This window comes from Hemicordylus capensis, chromosome 6 (genome assembly GCF_027244095.1).
Source record: "Hemicordylus capensis ecotype Gifberg chromosome 6, rHemCap1.1.pri, whole genome shotgun sequence".
NCBI lineage: Eukaryota > Metazoa > Chordata > Lepidosauria > Squamata > Cordylidae > Hemicordylus > Hemicordylus capensis.
The window spans coordinates 126,790,946-126,809,126 of NC_069662.1; the positions used below are offsets into that span (position 1 = coordinate 126,790,946).

The window sequence follows — 18,181 nt, forward strand, 5'->3', positions numbered from 1 at the left end:
ATTGAGCTGCCTTGAATTTAATTTAGACTGCCTTGTATTGCTAGCATAATAAGTAAAGCCCAGAATGTGAACACAAGCACAGTCTTCTTCAGCATGTGGAATTAGCAGCATATTTCCAACGAGAGTTTAAAAAGGAAAGGCGGGTGTGTGTGTGGTCTATTTCTTCCTTCACTACTGTTTAAATCTTAAGCTACAATGAAATGCAAAGGAAATCAAAAGTGTGCGGGGGGAGTGAATAAAAATAACAGTTAAATATTTCAAATAAATAAATAAAGTAAAATATAAAATAAAGTAAATAAATATAAAATACACAACACAACTCTTTTAATCCTACCTTAGCACCATACTTGGAATAGTTCATTTCTGTCAGTGTTACTGGTCTCAGTTTGTCAATGTCTCCAAATGCTACTCCTGGAACATAGAGTGCACAAACAATGTGGACCCATCTATAACAAAAATGAAAATTATTTACTGTATTTTCAGCACAATAAAAATACAGAGCATTTCCATAAAGGACAGAGATATATCACATTGGCTAATATTTTAAGTCTGAAAAGAATGGCTGAGAAGAACATTTTCCAGCATTTCAGCCAAGTTAGAACATAGATACTGTATACAGGTTAGGTGTGATCCACTATGCACACAAAAGGCGTCTTCCACGTGGTATCTCCGCCTGGACGGGGAACTGTATATGCCTCCCCCGTATGAATACTCACAGATCAACAGTTGGGGCTGTACTTGTAGAACCCTTTCTAAAATATTAAAATTCTGCTGCTCAGCTTTTTGAGATAGAGAGCTCAGTTCAGTTCTCCCCACCCCTCTACCCACCAGAAATTTTAGCTTTCACCAAAAGGAATTCATATGCACAGCGCCAGGTACTTTGGATCAGCAAACCACTGTAAGGAGAATACCTCTCAACACAAAAACCTATAATGGGCAGATTACATACATGTTATTTTCTGTTTTGTTTTCTACTGTACAGCATCCACTTAAAGGACCAGCTTGCTCAAGCATATCATTTATGCCATTCTTTTTTGTTAGTGCTTTTTTGTTTTGTTTTAGATGACCTTGTTAATTATTTATTATATTTATACACCATCTTTCTTCCATGGAATTTCATGAAGTCCTGGAGTTTCATGACTTCCATGGGGTCCCAAGGTGGTTAAGGATGGGCTTATCCTCAGCATAATGGTTGAATCCTGTGACTTCAGACCATGCCTTGGGGCTATAAACCATATTACAGTTTGTTCTGAAGTTGTAAAAATTGTCCATTTGATCTCGGTACACTTCTAACACTTCCTCTACAGTCTACATGAAGGTCTTATATCTTCTTCATTTGAAGTGTCACACTTCTATCTTTTTTTTACATAAGATTTTGCGTTTTTATTTTCAGCATCACACACTGAAATACCAAGCAATACATCAGTCTATTCAGAGTGCGTCTACAAGACCAACAAATTAGGCCCATAACCTTGAGAGCCTGTGGGTTATTGGAATGCTAGTAGAGTTTCTCTTTTCAAGAAATACCACTGATGAGTCACACCAAGAACAATTTTGCCAGAGAAATGGGAGAAAATAGGTGCCCATCTTCACATTATCTTCTGTATTTTCTTTTTAAAAGCCAAGGTTTTGGCTGGAGATTTTTGATAGCAAGTTTTAATACATCCTCCCCATTGCACCCTGCAGAGTTCAATATAAAGATACACATCTTCAACAAGCAGCTGCTTCTCAATTTAATTTGCACAGTTTTTTCATGCTCCACTGGTGTATTAAATGCTGTTGCACTCTGTAGGAGTTTATCTATGATAAACCCAACAGCTGGCTGCTTGCTTCATACTGACCTTCTCAAAATGTTTTAGTACATGTCACACAAGTACTGTAGTATTACAGATTTAAGCTGCCATTTCCGTATGATTGGCACAGAAGTGTCTCATTTCCTTAGCCACCTATGTGCGAACTCCATCCTGAATCTTTATTAAAATACACAGAAGTCAGTCAAGTTCACAGCTGAGGCAGCTTCAGCTGCTTTTAATACCGGGGCCTAAATGTTTTCCTGCTCATTTGTTTAGCTGCACATGTTTGAGAACCTTGTAATTAAGACAAATTGGGTAATCAAAGAAGAATAATCTTTCTTGTTACTTTCCCATCCATTTTGCTTCGAGCAAAGATGACAGATGGTGTTGGGGGGTGCGTGGGGGGAGGGAATCCAACAAAATAAAGACCATAGCCTTTTTCTGGGTTGTATCCTACTCTCTAGCAAGAGAGGAGGTTTCATTATATCCATACTGTGAAATATATGCTCAAATTAACCATCTCGTTACTTGTTCACTATCAAAGATAAGAAGATTGGACAAATTGCTCCTCATTACAGAGGGAGATTTCGCGTGCTTTCAGTGCAATCCTAAGCATGGTTACTCAGCAGTAAATTCCACTATGTTCAATTGGCACGCACAGGATTTCAGCCTCAGTTTAACATTCGGACCATTGTAAATCGGATAACTATGTAATTATGACTCTTAAGACAGATTTTAGTGCTCACAGTAGATCTAATAGCACTTTGCAGAACTCCCTGTTGGTATCATAAATATAAGCAGAGACCTGAAACAAAACATTGTGGCATATCTCCAGTCCCAAATAGAATTGCTCCTTTTCCGGGGGTTTGAGCCAGCCTGGAAGATGAGCTTTGCAGCATTGTTCAAGGTTTGTGGGGAGAAGGGGCGCAGCTTGGGAGGGGAGAAAGGAAAAAGGGGCACCATGCTGTGCTATAATTATTTATTTATCAAATTTGTATACCACCCTAAACTTTCATCTCTAAGCGGTTTACAACCCAGATATAGCCTTGGATTTTGTATTTTACTGCTATACTGCAATATATAGCATTGGGTGGAGTTCCTGGAGAGTGTCCCTTGGTTCTTTGCCCCCTTCTAATAGGAGCCTATATATTGGGTGTCAAGATTGTTAATGCCTGGTCTAGAAAAATGTTCTTATGTTTTGAATAGCTGGATAGCAGTCTATACCTCCTGCAACAGCTTCCAAAATTTAGAAAGTATTTTAATTGCTTTTAAACAAATGGTAATAGGCGGAATGTTCTGATGTGGGATATGATGGTCCCATGCAGATATTTTCAAACCAGCAACAAACTTAAAATATGGATGCTTGCTGAGATGAAGGTCCTTCTTTCACAACTAGCCATATATGCAAATCTGTAGGAATTGAGTCATAACTAGGAGTGCCCAAATTGTTTGGGGAAAGAACCTGAAGCATCTGAAAATGATTTTAGGCAGGGGAAAGGAAAATAGTTTACAATGATATAGCTCACCCCCTTCCAAAAGGAGATGAATTTCTTGATTTTCAACTAGAATTCCAACATGTAAGCTGAGGTCCATGAGAAGGCTATAAAATGTCACAAAGCAAAAAAGTTAATCATCCCATAGATAGAGTGTTCAGGACAGTATCTTTATATATTTCTCTGAGACTCTAATTGCTATGGAGCTGTTCAGAGTCCTGTGAACACACTATCAGTTCACAGATCCACAGTTATCCTAAGGCAGCTTTGGTATAGACATAACAGCAGAGCTGTGCTTTCTCCTCTAGGCATCGGGCAGCTTTTTTACACTGCTACTCAAAAGATGATCGGGGTGAAGTGTTACATTCGATTCTCCCAAATGGTCTTTGTAAAGAAAATACACAAATGGAATGTACTGGAGGGTGTGACTTTCAGAAAAGTAAGTTGCTGGCAGCAGCTCCCTTAACTAACCTGCCAGCATCGGTCTCTTTGAAGATTCCATCTTGGTTGGGGCACAGTTCACAGCTTGGAGAGACACCACATTTGCAGGCATCACAGAACCACGGTTCAGTGGAATTTTCCGAAGCGGAGCTCATAATAGAATCACTTTCTCCATCAACACCATAACAACCTAGAGAAACATACGAAAAGGAACCACTGAAGAAAGGAATACACACACACACACGAACCTTTTAAGCAGGGAAAGCATTGGTTCGCTCCAGAGAATTCCATGAGCGAACAATGGGCAAAGGACACTAACACAGCTCTTGGAAGGGAAGAAAGCAGCTGGTCAGATGCATCTATCCTTGTGGCGTCAAAGTGGAGAGGAGCTGCAATAATATCCATTCCTTACTTTCCTCGGTGGCAAACCAGAGCAGAGCAAGTAAAGGAGGGTGTTGCTTTTTCTCAGTGAAGATCACTGTGCCCAGTCATTATTAGGTGCAAAATGAACAACTTGCCTGCAGCAAGTGAATCTGCTGCATGGAGCAGATGGTGTTTGTATGTCGTGTGTGTGTAAGTGGTGTAAAATACTATGGTGTGGGTCTATGGCAGGGCTGTACAACTTCAGCCCTCCAGCTACTGCTGGACTATAACTCCCATCATCCCCACCCACAGTGGGGTTTTATTTTAATTTAAGTTAGGGCTGATGGGAGTTGTAGTCCAACATCTGCAGAAGGGCTGAAGTTGTGCAGCCCTAGTCTAGGAGAATGAATGCTGTGTGTCAGCAGAAAGGACATGCTCAAGGCAGCTCCAGGATATCTGCAGCTCCTTCTTTCCTCTGTGTCATCAACTGCCAGGGAACAGAAAACTATCTGTCACACACAAACACACCCCAACATATCCCTAACTGTCATGCTTTTGTGCGAATGTTATCTATAAGCCATTTAGGAAGCCAAACTTTATTGAAAGATGGCGTATAAACAAATGTCTCTCTTCTTCCCCATCTTTGTCACCATATGACAGGCATCAGATTTGCAAAAGTTCTATTTATCTAGGTGCTAAAGCATCAAATGATATTCTAAAGCCTAATTCTAGTGTATATTATATTTCTACATTCCCAGTATTTCAGGATTACCAACTTCCAATATTCAAAATACATTGTCTTCTTGGGAGGAAGACTAAAATTAACTTTAAATACATATCTCTTTGGAAAGTGCACTTCTTAAAACAACAATAAAAAGAAGTTCACAAGCTTCTGAACACTCTATGATTGCATTCAGTTTATGAATATTTGTTTTGAATTTTTTTTTAAAAAAGTAAAGGGGGGGGAGAGAGAGATAACCAGAGAACTCTAAATTTTACAGCAGGGACAAAATGGTTTCTTGTTTCTATTTCTCTTGAAATGCATTATTCCCTTCCAATAGGAATGCTTGCTGAGATTATGGTCCTTCTTCCACAACTAGCTATATATGAGAATCGACAGAAATTGAGTCGTTTATGGAAGTGCCTCAGTTTTTTGGGAAAAGAACCTATAGCATCTGAAAGTGATTTAGCAATGAAAAGGAAGATTGTTAATGTCATCGCAAAACAAGAAGGGCCATATTCTTGATTTTCCACCAGAATTTCAAAATAATCCAAACTAAAATGTGTAATCTCACTGAAAATAGTTCTCTCAAATAAATAAACTTAAAAAAAAAAAGATTATGACAAATTCACAAAAAGAAAATGTTTTATAAAACAGCTGCACACTTAGTAAAATTCTATTTTATATGAATGTCACTTAGTTTCTGTGACTGTTTTTAAGTGCCTAACACAGCCTTGAGAATAATGGAAGAGACCTTGTCTGTATACCCTACCACAGCCAACCCTTGCCACCATCCTCCCTCATGCTTCAGCACTTTGCACACAGCTGTAAGGAACTACAGCCCTATTCAGATATTATAGTTAAAGAAAGAAAGAAAGGCTGTACTTGCATACGCCTGTCGGGTGGGTGGGGGGAGAACTCTGCCACCTACTGCTCCCTCTAAGATGCACGGCTGCATGCACACACCCCCCCCAAGCCCTCTGTGCAGCTTTCCCAGACTGCCGCTCACTTCCTCTGCAGCTGTGGTTACTGCTCTCCTCCCCCCACCTTTCCCCATTGCCGCTGGGGCACTTGTGAAAGAGCGAGTTGTCTCCGTCCAAGAGTCCAGTTTGCATAAGTTTAATCTGTTCTGGAAGAGTGACGAATTTATTGAGTCAAGATGCCCACAATTCCACTCTCTAGTGGTGCGTCCCTAGCACCGTTCCCTCTAAGGATGCCACTCTAAATCTCACGGGGCAGTGCATCAAACAAGGTAGTTGGCACTGGAAATCTCACGTTAAACTCATCATTATTTCCTGTAATGGTTGAGGCCGAAACAAGCTGAAGCAGCAGCAAATGGTGCCTTGCGCATGTCTGTCTCTCCCCCGCCTTCCTCCTTTGCAGCAGCAACAGGAACAGCAGCAAAACCTTGGACTCACCAACCCTCTCTTGGCCCCCCCCCTCTCCCCTATGGATCCCCGCACCTCATCTGACATGTCACCATAGAAGACTGATTGTTTTATATCAGTGATCTTTTTCCCCCAGACAGAAATTAATATATACTTCTGTAAGTTGAATTATTAGTTGAATATTAGCTGAACTAGTTCATTTTTTAAAAGACATGCTTTAAAAAAACCTTAACACATAAGAGAAAAACCCCATGCAACCCCAAATCTAACTTCCCTCCCCTGCAATACTTTATTTTATTTTTATATTATATACTATGTTATAGATCGTGTGTGTCTGTGTGTGTATGTATTTATATATGTATGTATGTATGTATGTGTGTGCGTGTGTGTGTATATATATATATATATATATATATATATATATATATATATATATACACACTAAATACATCTTTTCAGCCAAGCTTTTTAGCTATTTAGTAGTTTTATGGGTACTGTAATTTGAACGTTTTATATGTTTTTAAGTTAAATTACAAATAATTTGTTTCTTTTTAAATTATGTGTGATCTTTCAACAGGTTACAAAATGTTTTACTGCTTGATGAGGTTGCACTCGATCGATACACATATCATGGAGAATATGGTTTTGCTTTCTGCTGGTTTTAGCACTATCCTGTGGCATATTTGACTGTTTTGGTTAATATACCTTTCATGCAAAATATTTAATATTTAAAATATTTTCATGTTTCCAGTCAGTGTATGTACACTTTTAGTTCTTGCTCTGTGCTTGCTGTGTGACATCATCATTATTTATTAGCATTGTATATCACTTTTCAATGGCCTCTGTGGGCTTCCCAGAAGCAACTGGTGGGCCACTGTGTGAAACAGGATGCTGGACTAGATAGGCCTTGGGCCTGATCCAGCAGGGCTATTCTTATGTTCTAAAATGTTCTGAAAGTGGTTTACATTAGACAGATAAAATAAAATAGATTCCCTGTCCTCAAAGCCAACTATCTTTACAGGATAAGAACAAGAAAGTAAGGATCAATTCAAATTAAATAAAACTTAAGATAATAGGGAGTTAATTATTTATTTTATTTAATAAAAGAAAACTTAAATTTATATTATTTTATTTTATTACTTAACACAAAAATACTATTTTGTTGTTATAGGCCCCTTTTAACCACCAATTACTATTTTTTTTTTAAGGAGAGAAAGGAAATTTTGAGAGCTAAATGGACCTATGGTATGTCAGATGGCAGATTCCTATGTTCCTGTGTTCCACCTTAAAAATGGAAGCAAAAAGAAGTGTATTATATATCTGATATGGTATTAAAAGCTGCTGCTGGCCAATTTCATAGGAACATAGGAAGATGCTGTATACTGAATCAGACCATTGGTCCATCTAGCTCAGTATTGTCTATACAGCCTGTAAGTGGCTTCTCTAAGGGTGCAGGCAGGAATCTCTCTCAGCCCTATCTTGGAGAAGCCAGGGAGGGAAACTTGAAACCTTCTGCTCTTCCCAGAGCAGCTCCATCCCCTAAGGGGAATATCTTACCATGCTCACACATCAAGTCTCCCATTCAAATGCAACCAGGACAGATCCTGCTTAGCTAGGGGAACATGTCATGATTGCTACCACCAGACCAGCTCTGCTAAGCATATTTATGGTGCTTGGTAATGAATAAATAGTTCCAGAGTTTATTAATAAGATGCAGAAGAAGGGAGGTCTGGGTTTTTGTTTTGTTTTTTAAGTAAGTGTGTGTGTGTGTGTGTGTGTGTGTGTGTGTGTGTGTGTGTGTGTGAGATAGAGAGAGAGGGGGGCGGGGGGGGAGGTGTGCACACTGCCTTGAAACTGCCGCCAAAAACTGTTTCCACTCACAGATGATAAAAATTAGAGGGAACACTGCCCCCACCCCATGCACTGAACAGCCTCCCTTACTCCCTCTCCCACAACGCTCACGGTTACCATGGGCGTATGAAGAGGACCATCTTTATTTAGTTGGGGGAGAGTAACTGGCCCTATCCACTTCCAGCACAGTACCTCGAGTGACTGTTGCTGGTGTTGATCTTATGTTTCTTTTTAGAATGTGAGCCCTTCAGGGAAAAGGATCCATCTTATTTATTTCTTATTTCTCTATGTAAATCACTTTGGAAACTTTTGTTGAAAAGTGGTATATAAATATTTGTTGTTGTTTTATAATCTATTACTAACATTTGAGAACAGATTAACAAATAACGTCTTTTCTATGTGTATCAAGGCAATTTTATTGGAGCAAAGTACAAAACCATTATTTTATTATGCTGGCATATTACACTAACGTGATGTGACATGGGATGCGACATGGATATTGATGGTGATGGGTGGGGAGTGTGCAGCAGCAAACAAGGACTCAAAGGACCAACATGCATTTTTTTTTAAAAAATGCCTTATCCTATAACCTGCCCCTACAGGTTCTGCCCAGGGAAAGAACCGAACACTCAACAGAATCAACGGAACTTGGGCCAGCATTTGACAGATCTGTACTTGAGACTAGTTCGGTGTGAATTCAAAAGCATCAACAAATGGTTATTTTCTGCTTTTAAAAGTCCATTTTATGGATTATTTTGAACTAGTATTGAAGCAGAACCTGAAAATAAGTAGGCCTGCTTCAGACAACGCAGAGTCTTGAAAAAAGGACAACATAAACGTTTATGAAGATGGGATCTAAAAGACTGGAGAGTGTGACTACAATACCATAAGTAAAAATCCGACTTGATGCAGCTTCTGAAAGCATGACTACTCCAGTGTGTACAATGTGGATATCAGTGTAAACAAATCTCAAAATATTTTAAGAAAACTCTAGTATGTCTTTAGTTTATAGCAAGAATCCAAGGGCAATTACCAGCAAGCAAATTATCTACATATGCCATATGCAATGATATGTACCAGATATCTTTCTTTTGACACACTACAATCAGTACATCAGGAGAGCTGACACCACAGTCAGGGGTGCTCTGCTATTATAAGCCAGCCAGAAAATCTTAACACAAAAGCAGTTATCCAAAGTGACAGAATGGAGCATAAAGATTTTATTTTTTTTAATGGGATTTATCTATCAAAGGACAAGTCTATCCAGAAAGGAACACTTTAAAAATTAATTACACTTTTTTTTTCAAATTTAGTGAACAGCATCCTCCCCAAGTGCTCTTAGAATATCAAGTAATCCAAAAACTTTAGGTTTAAAATGGGAGTTAAGCTGCTTTACATTTTCACTCGTGCCCTAAAAAGAATGGAAATTGCAAGTTAAGGTGCCCACCTTAACTCCCGCACTATATAAGCTGTAAAGACTTTGTACAGTCTGGTATATGATGATGGCTTTATAAATGAGCCTCCATGCAGCTACACTCTGCCTTGGTCTTTCAGTTGGACTTTGGGCTGGGGAGGAATGCATCCACGCAGACATTTAACAGGTGCAGCTTCCCTAATCACTTCCTAAAGATGCCCCTGATGAATTTCTGCCTGATGCATCTCTGATCAAGGCAAAGTGTGGGTGCATGGAGCCTCATTTATAAAGCCATCATCATATACCAGACTGTACAAAGTCTTTACAGATTATATGGCGCAGAAGTTAAGATGGGCACCTTAACTTCCAATTTCCATTCTTTCTAAGGCATGAGTGAAAATGTAAACCAGTTTAACTCTCATTTAAACCGAAGGGTTTTTTTAAAAAAATTATTCAATTCCCAGGTGTTTTAATGAAGGAAATCTGATTAGACACTATGGAGAACAGCTTACTCAACCATAAGATAGAATTTCCTGATGCTGAACACCAAAAACTTGGCAAAACCTTCAACTCAGATAAAGTCATACTCCCTCCTCCATGCTGCCTGAAATAACACAAGTAAATGAACTTAGTGGATTCAGTAATAGTGACAGTGTATTCCCACCTCATGATTATTCAGCAGTGAATAATCAGCAGTGATTATAATCTGAATAATCAGATTATTCAGCAGTGAATAATCAGCAGATTATTCAGGACTTCTGAATAATCAGATTATTCAGCAGTGAATAATAAACAAACAAGAAAAAGGTAATTTCTGTTCACTTTAAATCTGTACTTCATGTTTTCCTTTTTGTCACACGCACACGCACGCACACACACACACACACACACACACACACACACACACCATGCTTTAACTACAGATAATCTTCCCAGAAATTTCCCATAAACCTCACAGTTCTCCTGCTTTATTTAATTCCCTTCAGGTGTTATCGGCAAAATGGTGTAATAGCTGTACACAAGTGACGTAGCCATTCACACACATACACACACACCAAACACAAACACACCCTCACGTGTCCCAGAGTGCTCCTCCTCAGCCTGGGTCCCTGCAAGCTGCCCCACCCCCAGGCTTCAGATGGTCTCCGCGCATGTGCAGAGTCTGCACAATGTGTGGAAGCCATCTGAGCCCTGGTGGCGGAGGCTGGGGCAGCTGGAAGGGAACCCTGGCTTGCCAGGGTGAGGCACACGCCTGGGTGAGGGGTATGTGCCGGACCGGAGCAGTGAGCTGGGGCAGCAGGGTTGGGGCAGCTGGGTCAGGCCAGCTGAAGGGGCAGAGCAATGTGTCAGCCACCATGTTTATTGTGGGCAGAGCTGTGGGCACTGTAACCTCAAACATGCTCAGTGTGGATGGTATAAAGAGGCGGGCTGGACGCCCTTCGCCGGTTCCAGGATGACTGCTGTGCAGACAATCATCCTCAGCATGATGAGTAAAGGTGAGTTCCAAGGTGGGGTTTTTTTTGTTTATTTTTTTAAAGTAACAACTGAAGGCTATTGGAGCAAAGATGGTTGGAAGGGTCTTATGGATTGCAATGGATCAGTGGTTATGGGTAAGCAACCTGTTTATCTGGATCGTGATTTGTTGGAATCCATAAGAATGGGTGTTTAGCCAGTTGCTTGAGGTGGAGGGTGCAGTACCAACATCTTTTTCAACACACTTCTCCAGAAGTTAGCCTCCGTTGCAGAGCAAAGGTCAATAGCATAATATCTCACAAAGGGTAACTCTGAAGACAAGGTAGCCACTTTGCAGATGTCATGAAAGGTAATTCCCGACAAGTGAGCCGCTGAAGCAGCATAGGCCCTTGTAGAGTGATCCCTGATGCACTTTGAGGGCTCTACCTTTTGGATTTTGTAGGCTAATAATATCAGCTCTACTAGCCAGTGGGAGAGGCATTGCCTAGAAACACATTAGCCCCTGGTGGCGCAGTGGTAAAACTGCTGCCCTGTAACCAGAAGGTTACAAGTTCATTCCTGACCAGGGGCTCAAGGTTGACTCAGCCTTCCATCCTTCCGAGGTCGGTAAAATGAGTACCCAGAATGTTGGGGGCAATATGCTAAAAATCATTGTAAACCGCTTAGAGAAGTCCGGCTATAGAGCGGTATATAAATGTAAGTGCTATCGCTATTGCTAGAAACACATTACCCCTTTGTCTGTCCTTTGTAGGATACAAACAGACATTTAGTAAGTCTGAATGGCTTAGTACATTCCAAATAATATAAGAGAGATCTTCTGATGTCTAATGTGTGCATAGAGGAGTGGAGGGGCCTCTGAAAAAGGTGGGTAGGATAATGAATTGGTTTAAGTGGAAGTCTAAATTCAGGAACCCGTGGTCCATAGGCAGGACCACCTTGTCTGGGTAAAATTTAATAATTGATATATCTATCCTTAGTGCAGTTAACACACCCACCCTTCAAGATGTGGTGATAGCCACAAGAAAAGCAGCTTTTAAAGTTATCATTTTTAGAGATGCTGAGTTCATGGGTTCAAAGGGCTCTAGTGTCAAGGCCAAAAGCACCAGTGATATATTCCACTGGGAGACCGGTTGTCTAATTGGCGGGTACAGATTGTTCAGGCCTTTCAGAAATCCCTTGCAACTTGGGTGAGTGATCAGGGTGTTCCCATCCCAACCTGAGTGTTCTGAAGATAAGGCAGCCAGATGGACTTTAATGGACACATTAGCCAAACCTCCAGATTTCAGTGAGGTTAAGTAAAGTAGGATTTGTCATATGGAGGCGTCTTTAGGTCTAAACCCCTTGTCTGCTGCATATATTCTGACCGTCTCCACTTGCTGGCATAGTTTGACCTAGTGGATGGTTTTCTTTTGTTTAACAACATTATATTCAGAAGTCTATCAGGCACAGGGACGGAGTGGCCACGTCTGGATGGAGCACTAGACCTTGGTCTCAAGACAAGAGATCTGGGAGCTGTGGCAGCTGTTGGTACCTGTGGCGAGACAGTTTTAGTACCGATAGAAACAAAGATTGGCAGGGCCACCACAGTGTTATGAGGATGCCCGACAACGATTTCACTAACAATCTAGCCACGACTCTGCCAATTAATGGTTGCAATGGAAACATGTAGGGTGTTTCCCTGGTCCAGTCTAGCTGAAACGGGTTGCCCACCCTGGAACAAAACCGATTGCATTTGGTATTCCTCGCCATTGCAAAGAGGTCTATTGTAGGGTGAGCCAAAGCTCTGAATTGTGGTTGCAAAACTTTCTCGTGGATCTCCCACTTATGTTGTTGATGTCAAGGAAATGACTTGCTGAGGTTGTCCGCAAGAACATTGACCGTTCCCTTTTATGGATAGCAATTGGATGTATCTGGTTGCAGATGCACCAGTGCCAGAATTCAAGGCTCAGTGCACAGAGAGACATTGAGACTGCCCCGCCCCGTCAATTTATATAAGCAATGGCTGTGGTATTGTCGAGTTGTATTTGGACCACTTGACCTTTTAACAGGGGTAGGAAGGCCTTCACTCCCAAGAATACTGCTAGGCATTCTAAGAAATTTATATGTAACTTCCCTTTCTGCGGGGTCCAGTGGCCCTGCACTGTGTGGGCATTGCAATATGCCCCCATCGGGTTAGTGAGGCATCTGCCATGACCCATATCTTTTGTACTGGTAAGGGTACACTGGAAGGGCACACCATGTAGGATGTGGTGTTGCTTTGTCCACCAATCGAGTGAACGCAGAATCTGGAAGGGCACTCTGAGCAGACGATTCTGAATGTCCATGTTGTGTTCAAAGACCAAAAGGAACCACAATTACAGTTTCCTCATCTTTAATCTTGTGTATGGAACTGCTGATTTGCAGGATGACATGAGTCCCAGAAGACGTTGGATATGATGAGCTCGTTGTTCTGGATGATCCTGGAAATCCAATACCAGCTCCTTGATGGCATTGTAACAGTCTATTGGTAAGTAAACCATCTCATTTCCATGTCTAATATTGCCCCAATGTATTCTATGGACCTCTCTGGTTCCAAGCGCAACTTTTCCCAATTTATTTGGATGCCCAGCTTCTGTAGGAGAGATAGTATGCACAATGTTTGAGAATGTAACTCTTCTTGGGTTTCTGAAGCCATGGGAAAACTGTTGTCCCCATAGTCCTCAGGTGTGCTGCTATTACGGCCATGCACTTTGTAAATACTCACAGTGCGGTAGACAGTCTGAAGGGTAATACCGTATATTGGTACACAGACTCTACTACTGTAAAGTGTAGGTACTTCCAATGGTCTTCCCTGATACTGATGTGGAAGTATGCATCTTTTAGATCCAGCATTGTAAGCCATCACTCCTGGTAAAGGAGTGGCAGTATATCTTGCAACACTATAATTCTGAACTTTTTTGTACATGCAAACTTGTTCAAGTGACGCAAGTCCATGATCGGGCAGATCCCCCTCATCCCTCTTGGGGATTTGAAAGTATCTGAATCTGTCCCTTCTCCATATCCACTGCACAAGACCTATCACCCTTTTCCCAGCAGCTCCTTGATTTCTTCTTCCAATGGAGGTGTCACCTTTGTGAAGTGCACACCTGTGAAGGACAGCAAAGTCTTGAATTCTATTGCATACCCCACCAAGATGATCTTGAGGACCCATCGGTCCACTGTTATGTGGTGCCATAACAGTGGCATGCCAGTTTGATGGTACTGGCATATGATGATGGTTGGTACACTTGATGGTCGGAATCTACAAGAAGGCGATCGTGTTGGTGCAGTGGACTTACATGGACTCAAAAGATGCTGGTTTTGAGTGTCAGCTTGTTTCCTTTGGCTTTGGTTGCTCTTGTTCTTTTGATGGAATGGGCGTTTGTTGTAGGGGTGATATTTTTCGAAGTCCCTAGGTTCTTGTTGGAAATATGGTCTTTGTTTCTGGTAGGACTTAAACCTCGTATGTGTACAAGTAGAGGTGGGTGGGGCAGTGAAGGTCTTAGTGTATTCTGTTTTTTTAAAAAAAATTTCCATGGTTTGGTCTGTATCCTCACAAAATAAGCCTTTCCCATCAAAGGGCAGACCTTCGATTTTGTCTTTCATATCGTCTTGAAGAAGAGATGGCTGCTGTCATAGCCCTGGATTCTGTTTCTGCAAGATGCTTGGCAGTGCTAACCTGTTATCGTAGTATCTGAAAAGAGCTGACTGAATTCCTCTGAGGAGAGCTTGTCTATTTCTTAGTGTAAGATTTCCCACAGCGAGTGGTTGTATTTTGCCATGCAGGTGGAGTAGTTGGCAATCTTTATTGATAGACAAGCAGTCATGTACACCTTCCTACCCATCACATCCAATTTTCTTCCTTCCTTATCTGCAGGGGTGGTGTGCCTACATGCGGATTTGGACAATGTTGTGCAGTCAATGAATAGCGAATTTGGAAGAGGATGTTTTAGCAGGTAAGCAGTGTCTTCCTCCTGGACCTGGTACAATCCTTCTAAATACTTAGATGTGGGCGTAGATGTAATGATGACCACACAAGCCATCTTAGAAGCTCTAGAGATGATTGGTAGCAAAGGGAGGGCCGTTCTTCCCTCAGGCAAGCTTTCATTGCATCCCAATTAATCGCTTTGACAGTATCCCATTATGTCTATAATATTGCACCATGGAATTATTGAGTCTCATTACAATACTGGGTTTGTCCAGAATTACTGGGCTTAACCGCCAAAATGGCGAGAATTTTTGAGCCTTCATGAGCTTGAATGATGCCTAAAGATGCCTGGGCATGATCTGATAGTCCTATAAATCCATTATCACCAGAGATTATTGAAAATTTTGAGATATCAGTAATTAAGATATTATCAATTCTTGTATAATTTTTGAATCTAGAGGGAAAGTACGTATAATTCCTGGCTGAGGGATTAATCTTCCTCCAAACATCTACAAATGAAAATTTGTTTAACAGTGTTCCTAACGAGGAGACTTGCCTCCCCCCATATAATCTGGAGACTGTACTTTTATCCCGTCTATAGTCAACAATCAGATTCAAGTCTCCACCCACAATGGCATAGCCGCCACAGATATTCCTCAATTTAGATAACATATTATGGAGAAAGTTGAGTTGCTTTTGGTCTGGACTGTAAATTGATGCAACCGTGAACATCCTGTTATTAAATCTGCCCTTAATGAAAACAAACCGCCCCTTCGGATCTTTCTTAATTTTAACCTGCTGTAGCTTGAAAGAGCTAGCTAATAAGATGGCTACTCCCCTGGCTCTAGCTTAATCAATAGAAACAAATTTTTGCCCTAATAAAGGGTGGGTAAAAGTATCCTCCTTGTTATGTTCCCATCCGTGAGTCTCCTGCAGCATAGTGATTGTTGGATTTTCTTTAAGGATTGCATTTAATACTCTCTTTCTTTTAATTGGGTCACCCTTAGCCCTGACATTATAGGTTGAACCAATTCAACAAGGAGCTGGAGCAACCAGAGGTGTGATCGCTACTGTGGTCGAAAAGAACTGACGAAAGGTGTCCAGTCTGCCTTTTTATACCATCCACACTGAACACGCGAGGTGGAGTCTGGAAGCTGAGAGGAGCTAGAGCACTCAGCCGCAAGGTCCCTGTGCAGGACCCGGCCCCATTCTTATGGATTCCAACGGATCATGATCCAAATCCCTAGTATTATTGATCCTGAAGGAGCCCAGAAAGAGGGTTAATGCACTGCAGAGAGGGGCCCATTTGCTGAAGGCTGAACCACACAATATCAGAACAAGTGCAGCCACCATGACAGCGGTCCACATGTTGTGCAGCGTAATGCAGATGGTGCCGATCTGCCTGTTCTACTGTGGGCTCCTAATGAAGTGCTGGCAATCAAGAATACTTAAAGCAGCGTGCTTGCAATCTGGAAGTACTACTTAGATTGGAAACACTTCATTGAAAGTCAAGGGGAAATAATTTCCAGGCACACCAACCATCCACATATGGAAGAAAGTAAGGAATGAACTATGAAAGTCTCCCAAGCAAGGGCTAAATCTGTTTCTGGCAGTTTCTTGGAAGAATCTGTTTTGCTCCTCCTCCTCGAGCACTTTTGCCAACTGCTAACTTGGCAAAGAGGCACCTTTCAATGTGGTGATTCTATTTATTTAGTAGTGGGAGAGTAACTGGCCCTATCCACCCCCAGCATAGTACTTCCAGTGACTGTTGCTGGTGTTTATCTTATGTTTCTTTTTAGATTGTGAGCACTTTGGGGACAGGGGTCCATCTTATCTTATTTATTTATTATTTCTCTGTAAACTGCCTTGAGCCATTTTTGGAAGGGCGGCATAGAACTCAAATAAATACATACATACATACATACATACATACATACATACATACATACATACTGCAGTCTGCTTATTTTGTCCCCTAGAACTTAATGAAAGTCACTGGGAAGGGACACTGCTTCTACCAGAAGAGTCCAACCCCACATTCCATTTCTTGGTAACAGTTTGACCATTTGAAGCAGAACCATGGAAGAGGTCTAGATAGAATAGCAATAAATCCACAATAAATGGTTTTCTTCCATTATACTTAAGTTCTAAGCATTATGTTACTAGTTTTCTTATGGAAATATCATGGAATTAAAATGAAAAAGATATTTTTGCCTTCTCACTAACTACACTGGCATTATACCTTAAAGCAGCAGGATAATCTAGATGGATTGCAGTCCTCAATTTAAATTTTAGTGCTGATGGAGATAATCTGAACCACAGCTGTACAAACATAAAAACCAGTCAGCTCCAATAAAACAATATAATAAAAGCCTCCCTTAAGGTCTTGATTAGCCTTGTAAACAGACAAGGGGACACGTCTTTGAATCAGGAAAGAGAGGCCGAGGGGCTTTCTTGGTTGTGAATCTTGGAGAGCCACAGCAAAACAACAGGCAAATGGACAAGCTCCATGCCTCTCTTTCTGCTCAGGGGGTCTCTCACAATCATCATTCAGCCAAGGCACGCAGAGTGTCTTGTACAAACCAGTAAGGAAAGACCCAGAGCAATCACAATTTTGGTTTGGCAACCAAGGCCAGCCAAAAGTTGGGACCTCACCCATGGAGCAAAGTAGCGGTCTTCCAGGACCATGTTTTGAATCCTGCTCAACAGGTAGGTGCAAAACCACTCTAAAACGCTGTACCCTGTTCCCAAACCTGACAAGTTGTTCAAAAGGATACCATGCTCAATAGTGCTAAATGCCACCAACAGACGCAAGAGAACTAGGAACACAACCACTACTGATCTGTTGGCCAAGGTTGTCAACCAGCACAGCCCAGTCATTTTCTATCCTGAGCCTGGGCCCCAAGTTTGAAGTGTTCAGAAAAATCAGCTTCACTACAACCCGCTTTTCCACCTTGCCTGCAGTGGGCTATTTGAACGGAACTATAGCTTTCCAGATTAGATTAATTATACAGTACTTTGAAGCAGCAGGATTCTTAACTCTGAGATACCCTTTCTCATTGTCATCGTTTTAGCCATTGGGGTCAGTTTTCTATTCCAGAATCCAACTAGGGTTTTAACACCATGGCTGTCAACAAAACCTGAAGAATCTCCAAGGGCATTCTGAAAACTATTTTGGCTGAATACATTCCCCAGTCACTCATACTGGAAGGCACCAAGACCCTAAGCTTCACCACGCAGCAGCTTGCAATGACAAATCGACAATTATGAGCCCCTCCACATCACACCGAGCAGTTCT

The 18,181-nt window shown here is 41.3% G+C and overlaps 1 protein-coding gene across 22 annotated transcripts in view; it reads right to left on the reverse strand.

The window, feature by feature from the left end:
• PHF14 (PHD finger protein 14) overlaps nucleotides 1-18,181 on the reverse strand; it is a 209,759-nt gene that overhangs the window by 161,955 nt on the left and 29,623 nt on the right. For all 22 annotated transcript variants that reach the window (XR_008309564.1, XR_008309565.1, XM_053259907.1 and 19 more), the window contains 2 exons: nucleotides 3,758-3,917; nucleotides 335-446 (listed from right to left, as the gene is read on the reverse strand). Coding sequence is in view for 20 of the 22 variants with exons in the window: in XM_053259907.1 (XP_053115882.1) it covers nucleotides 335-446; nucleotides 3,758-3,917 (272 nt within the window). In the remaining 2 variants the exon portion in view is untranslated. The remainder of the gene's footprint in view (nucleotides 1-334; nucleotides 447-3,757; nucleotides 3,918-18,181) is intronic.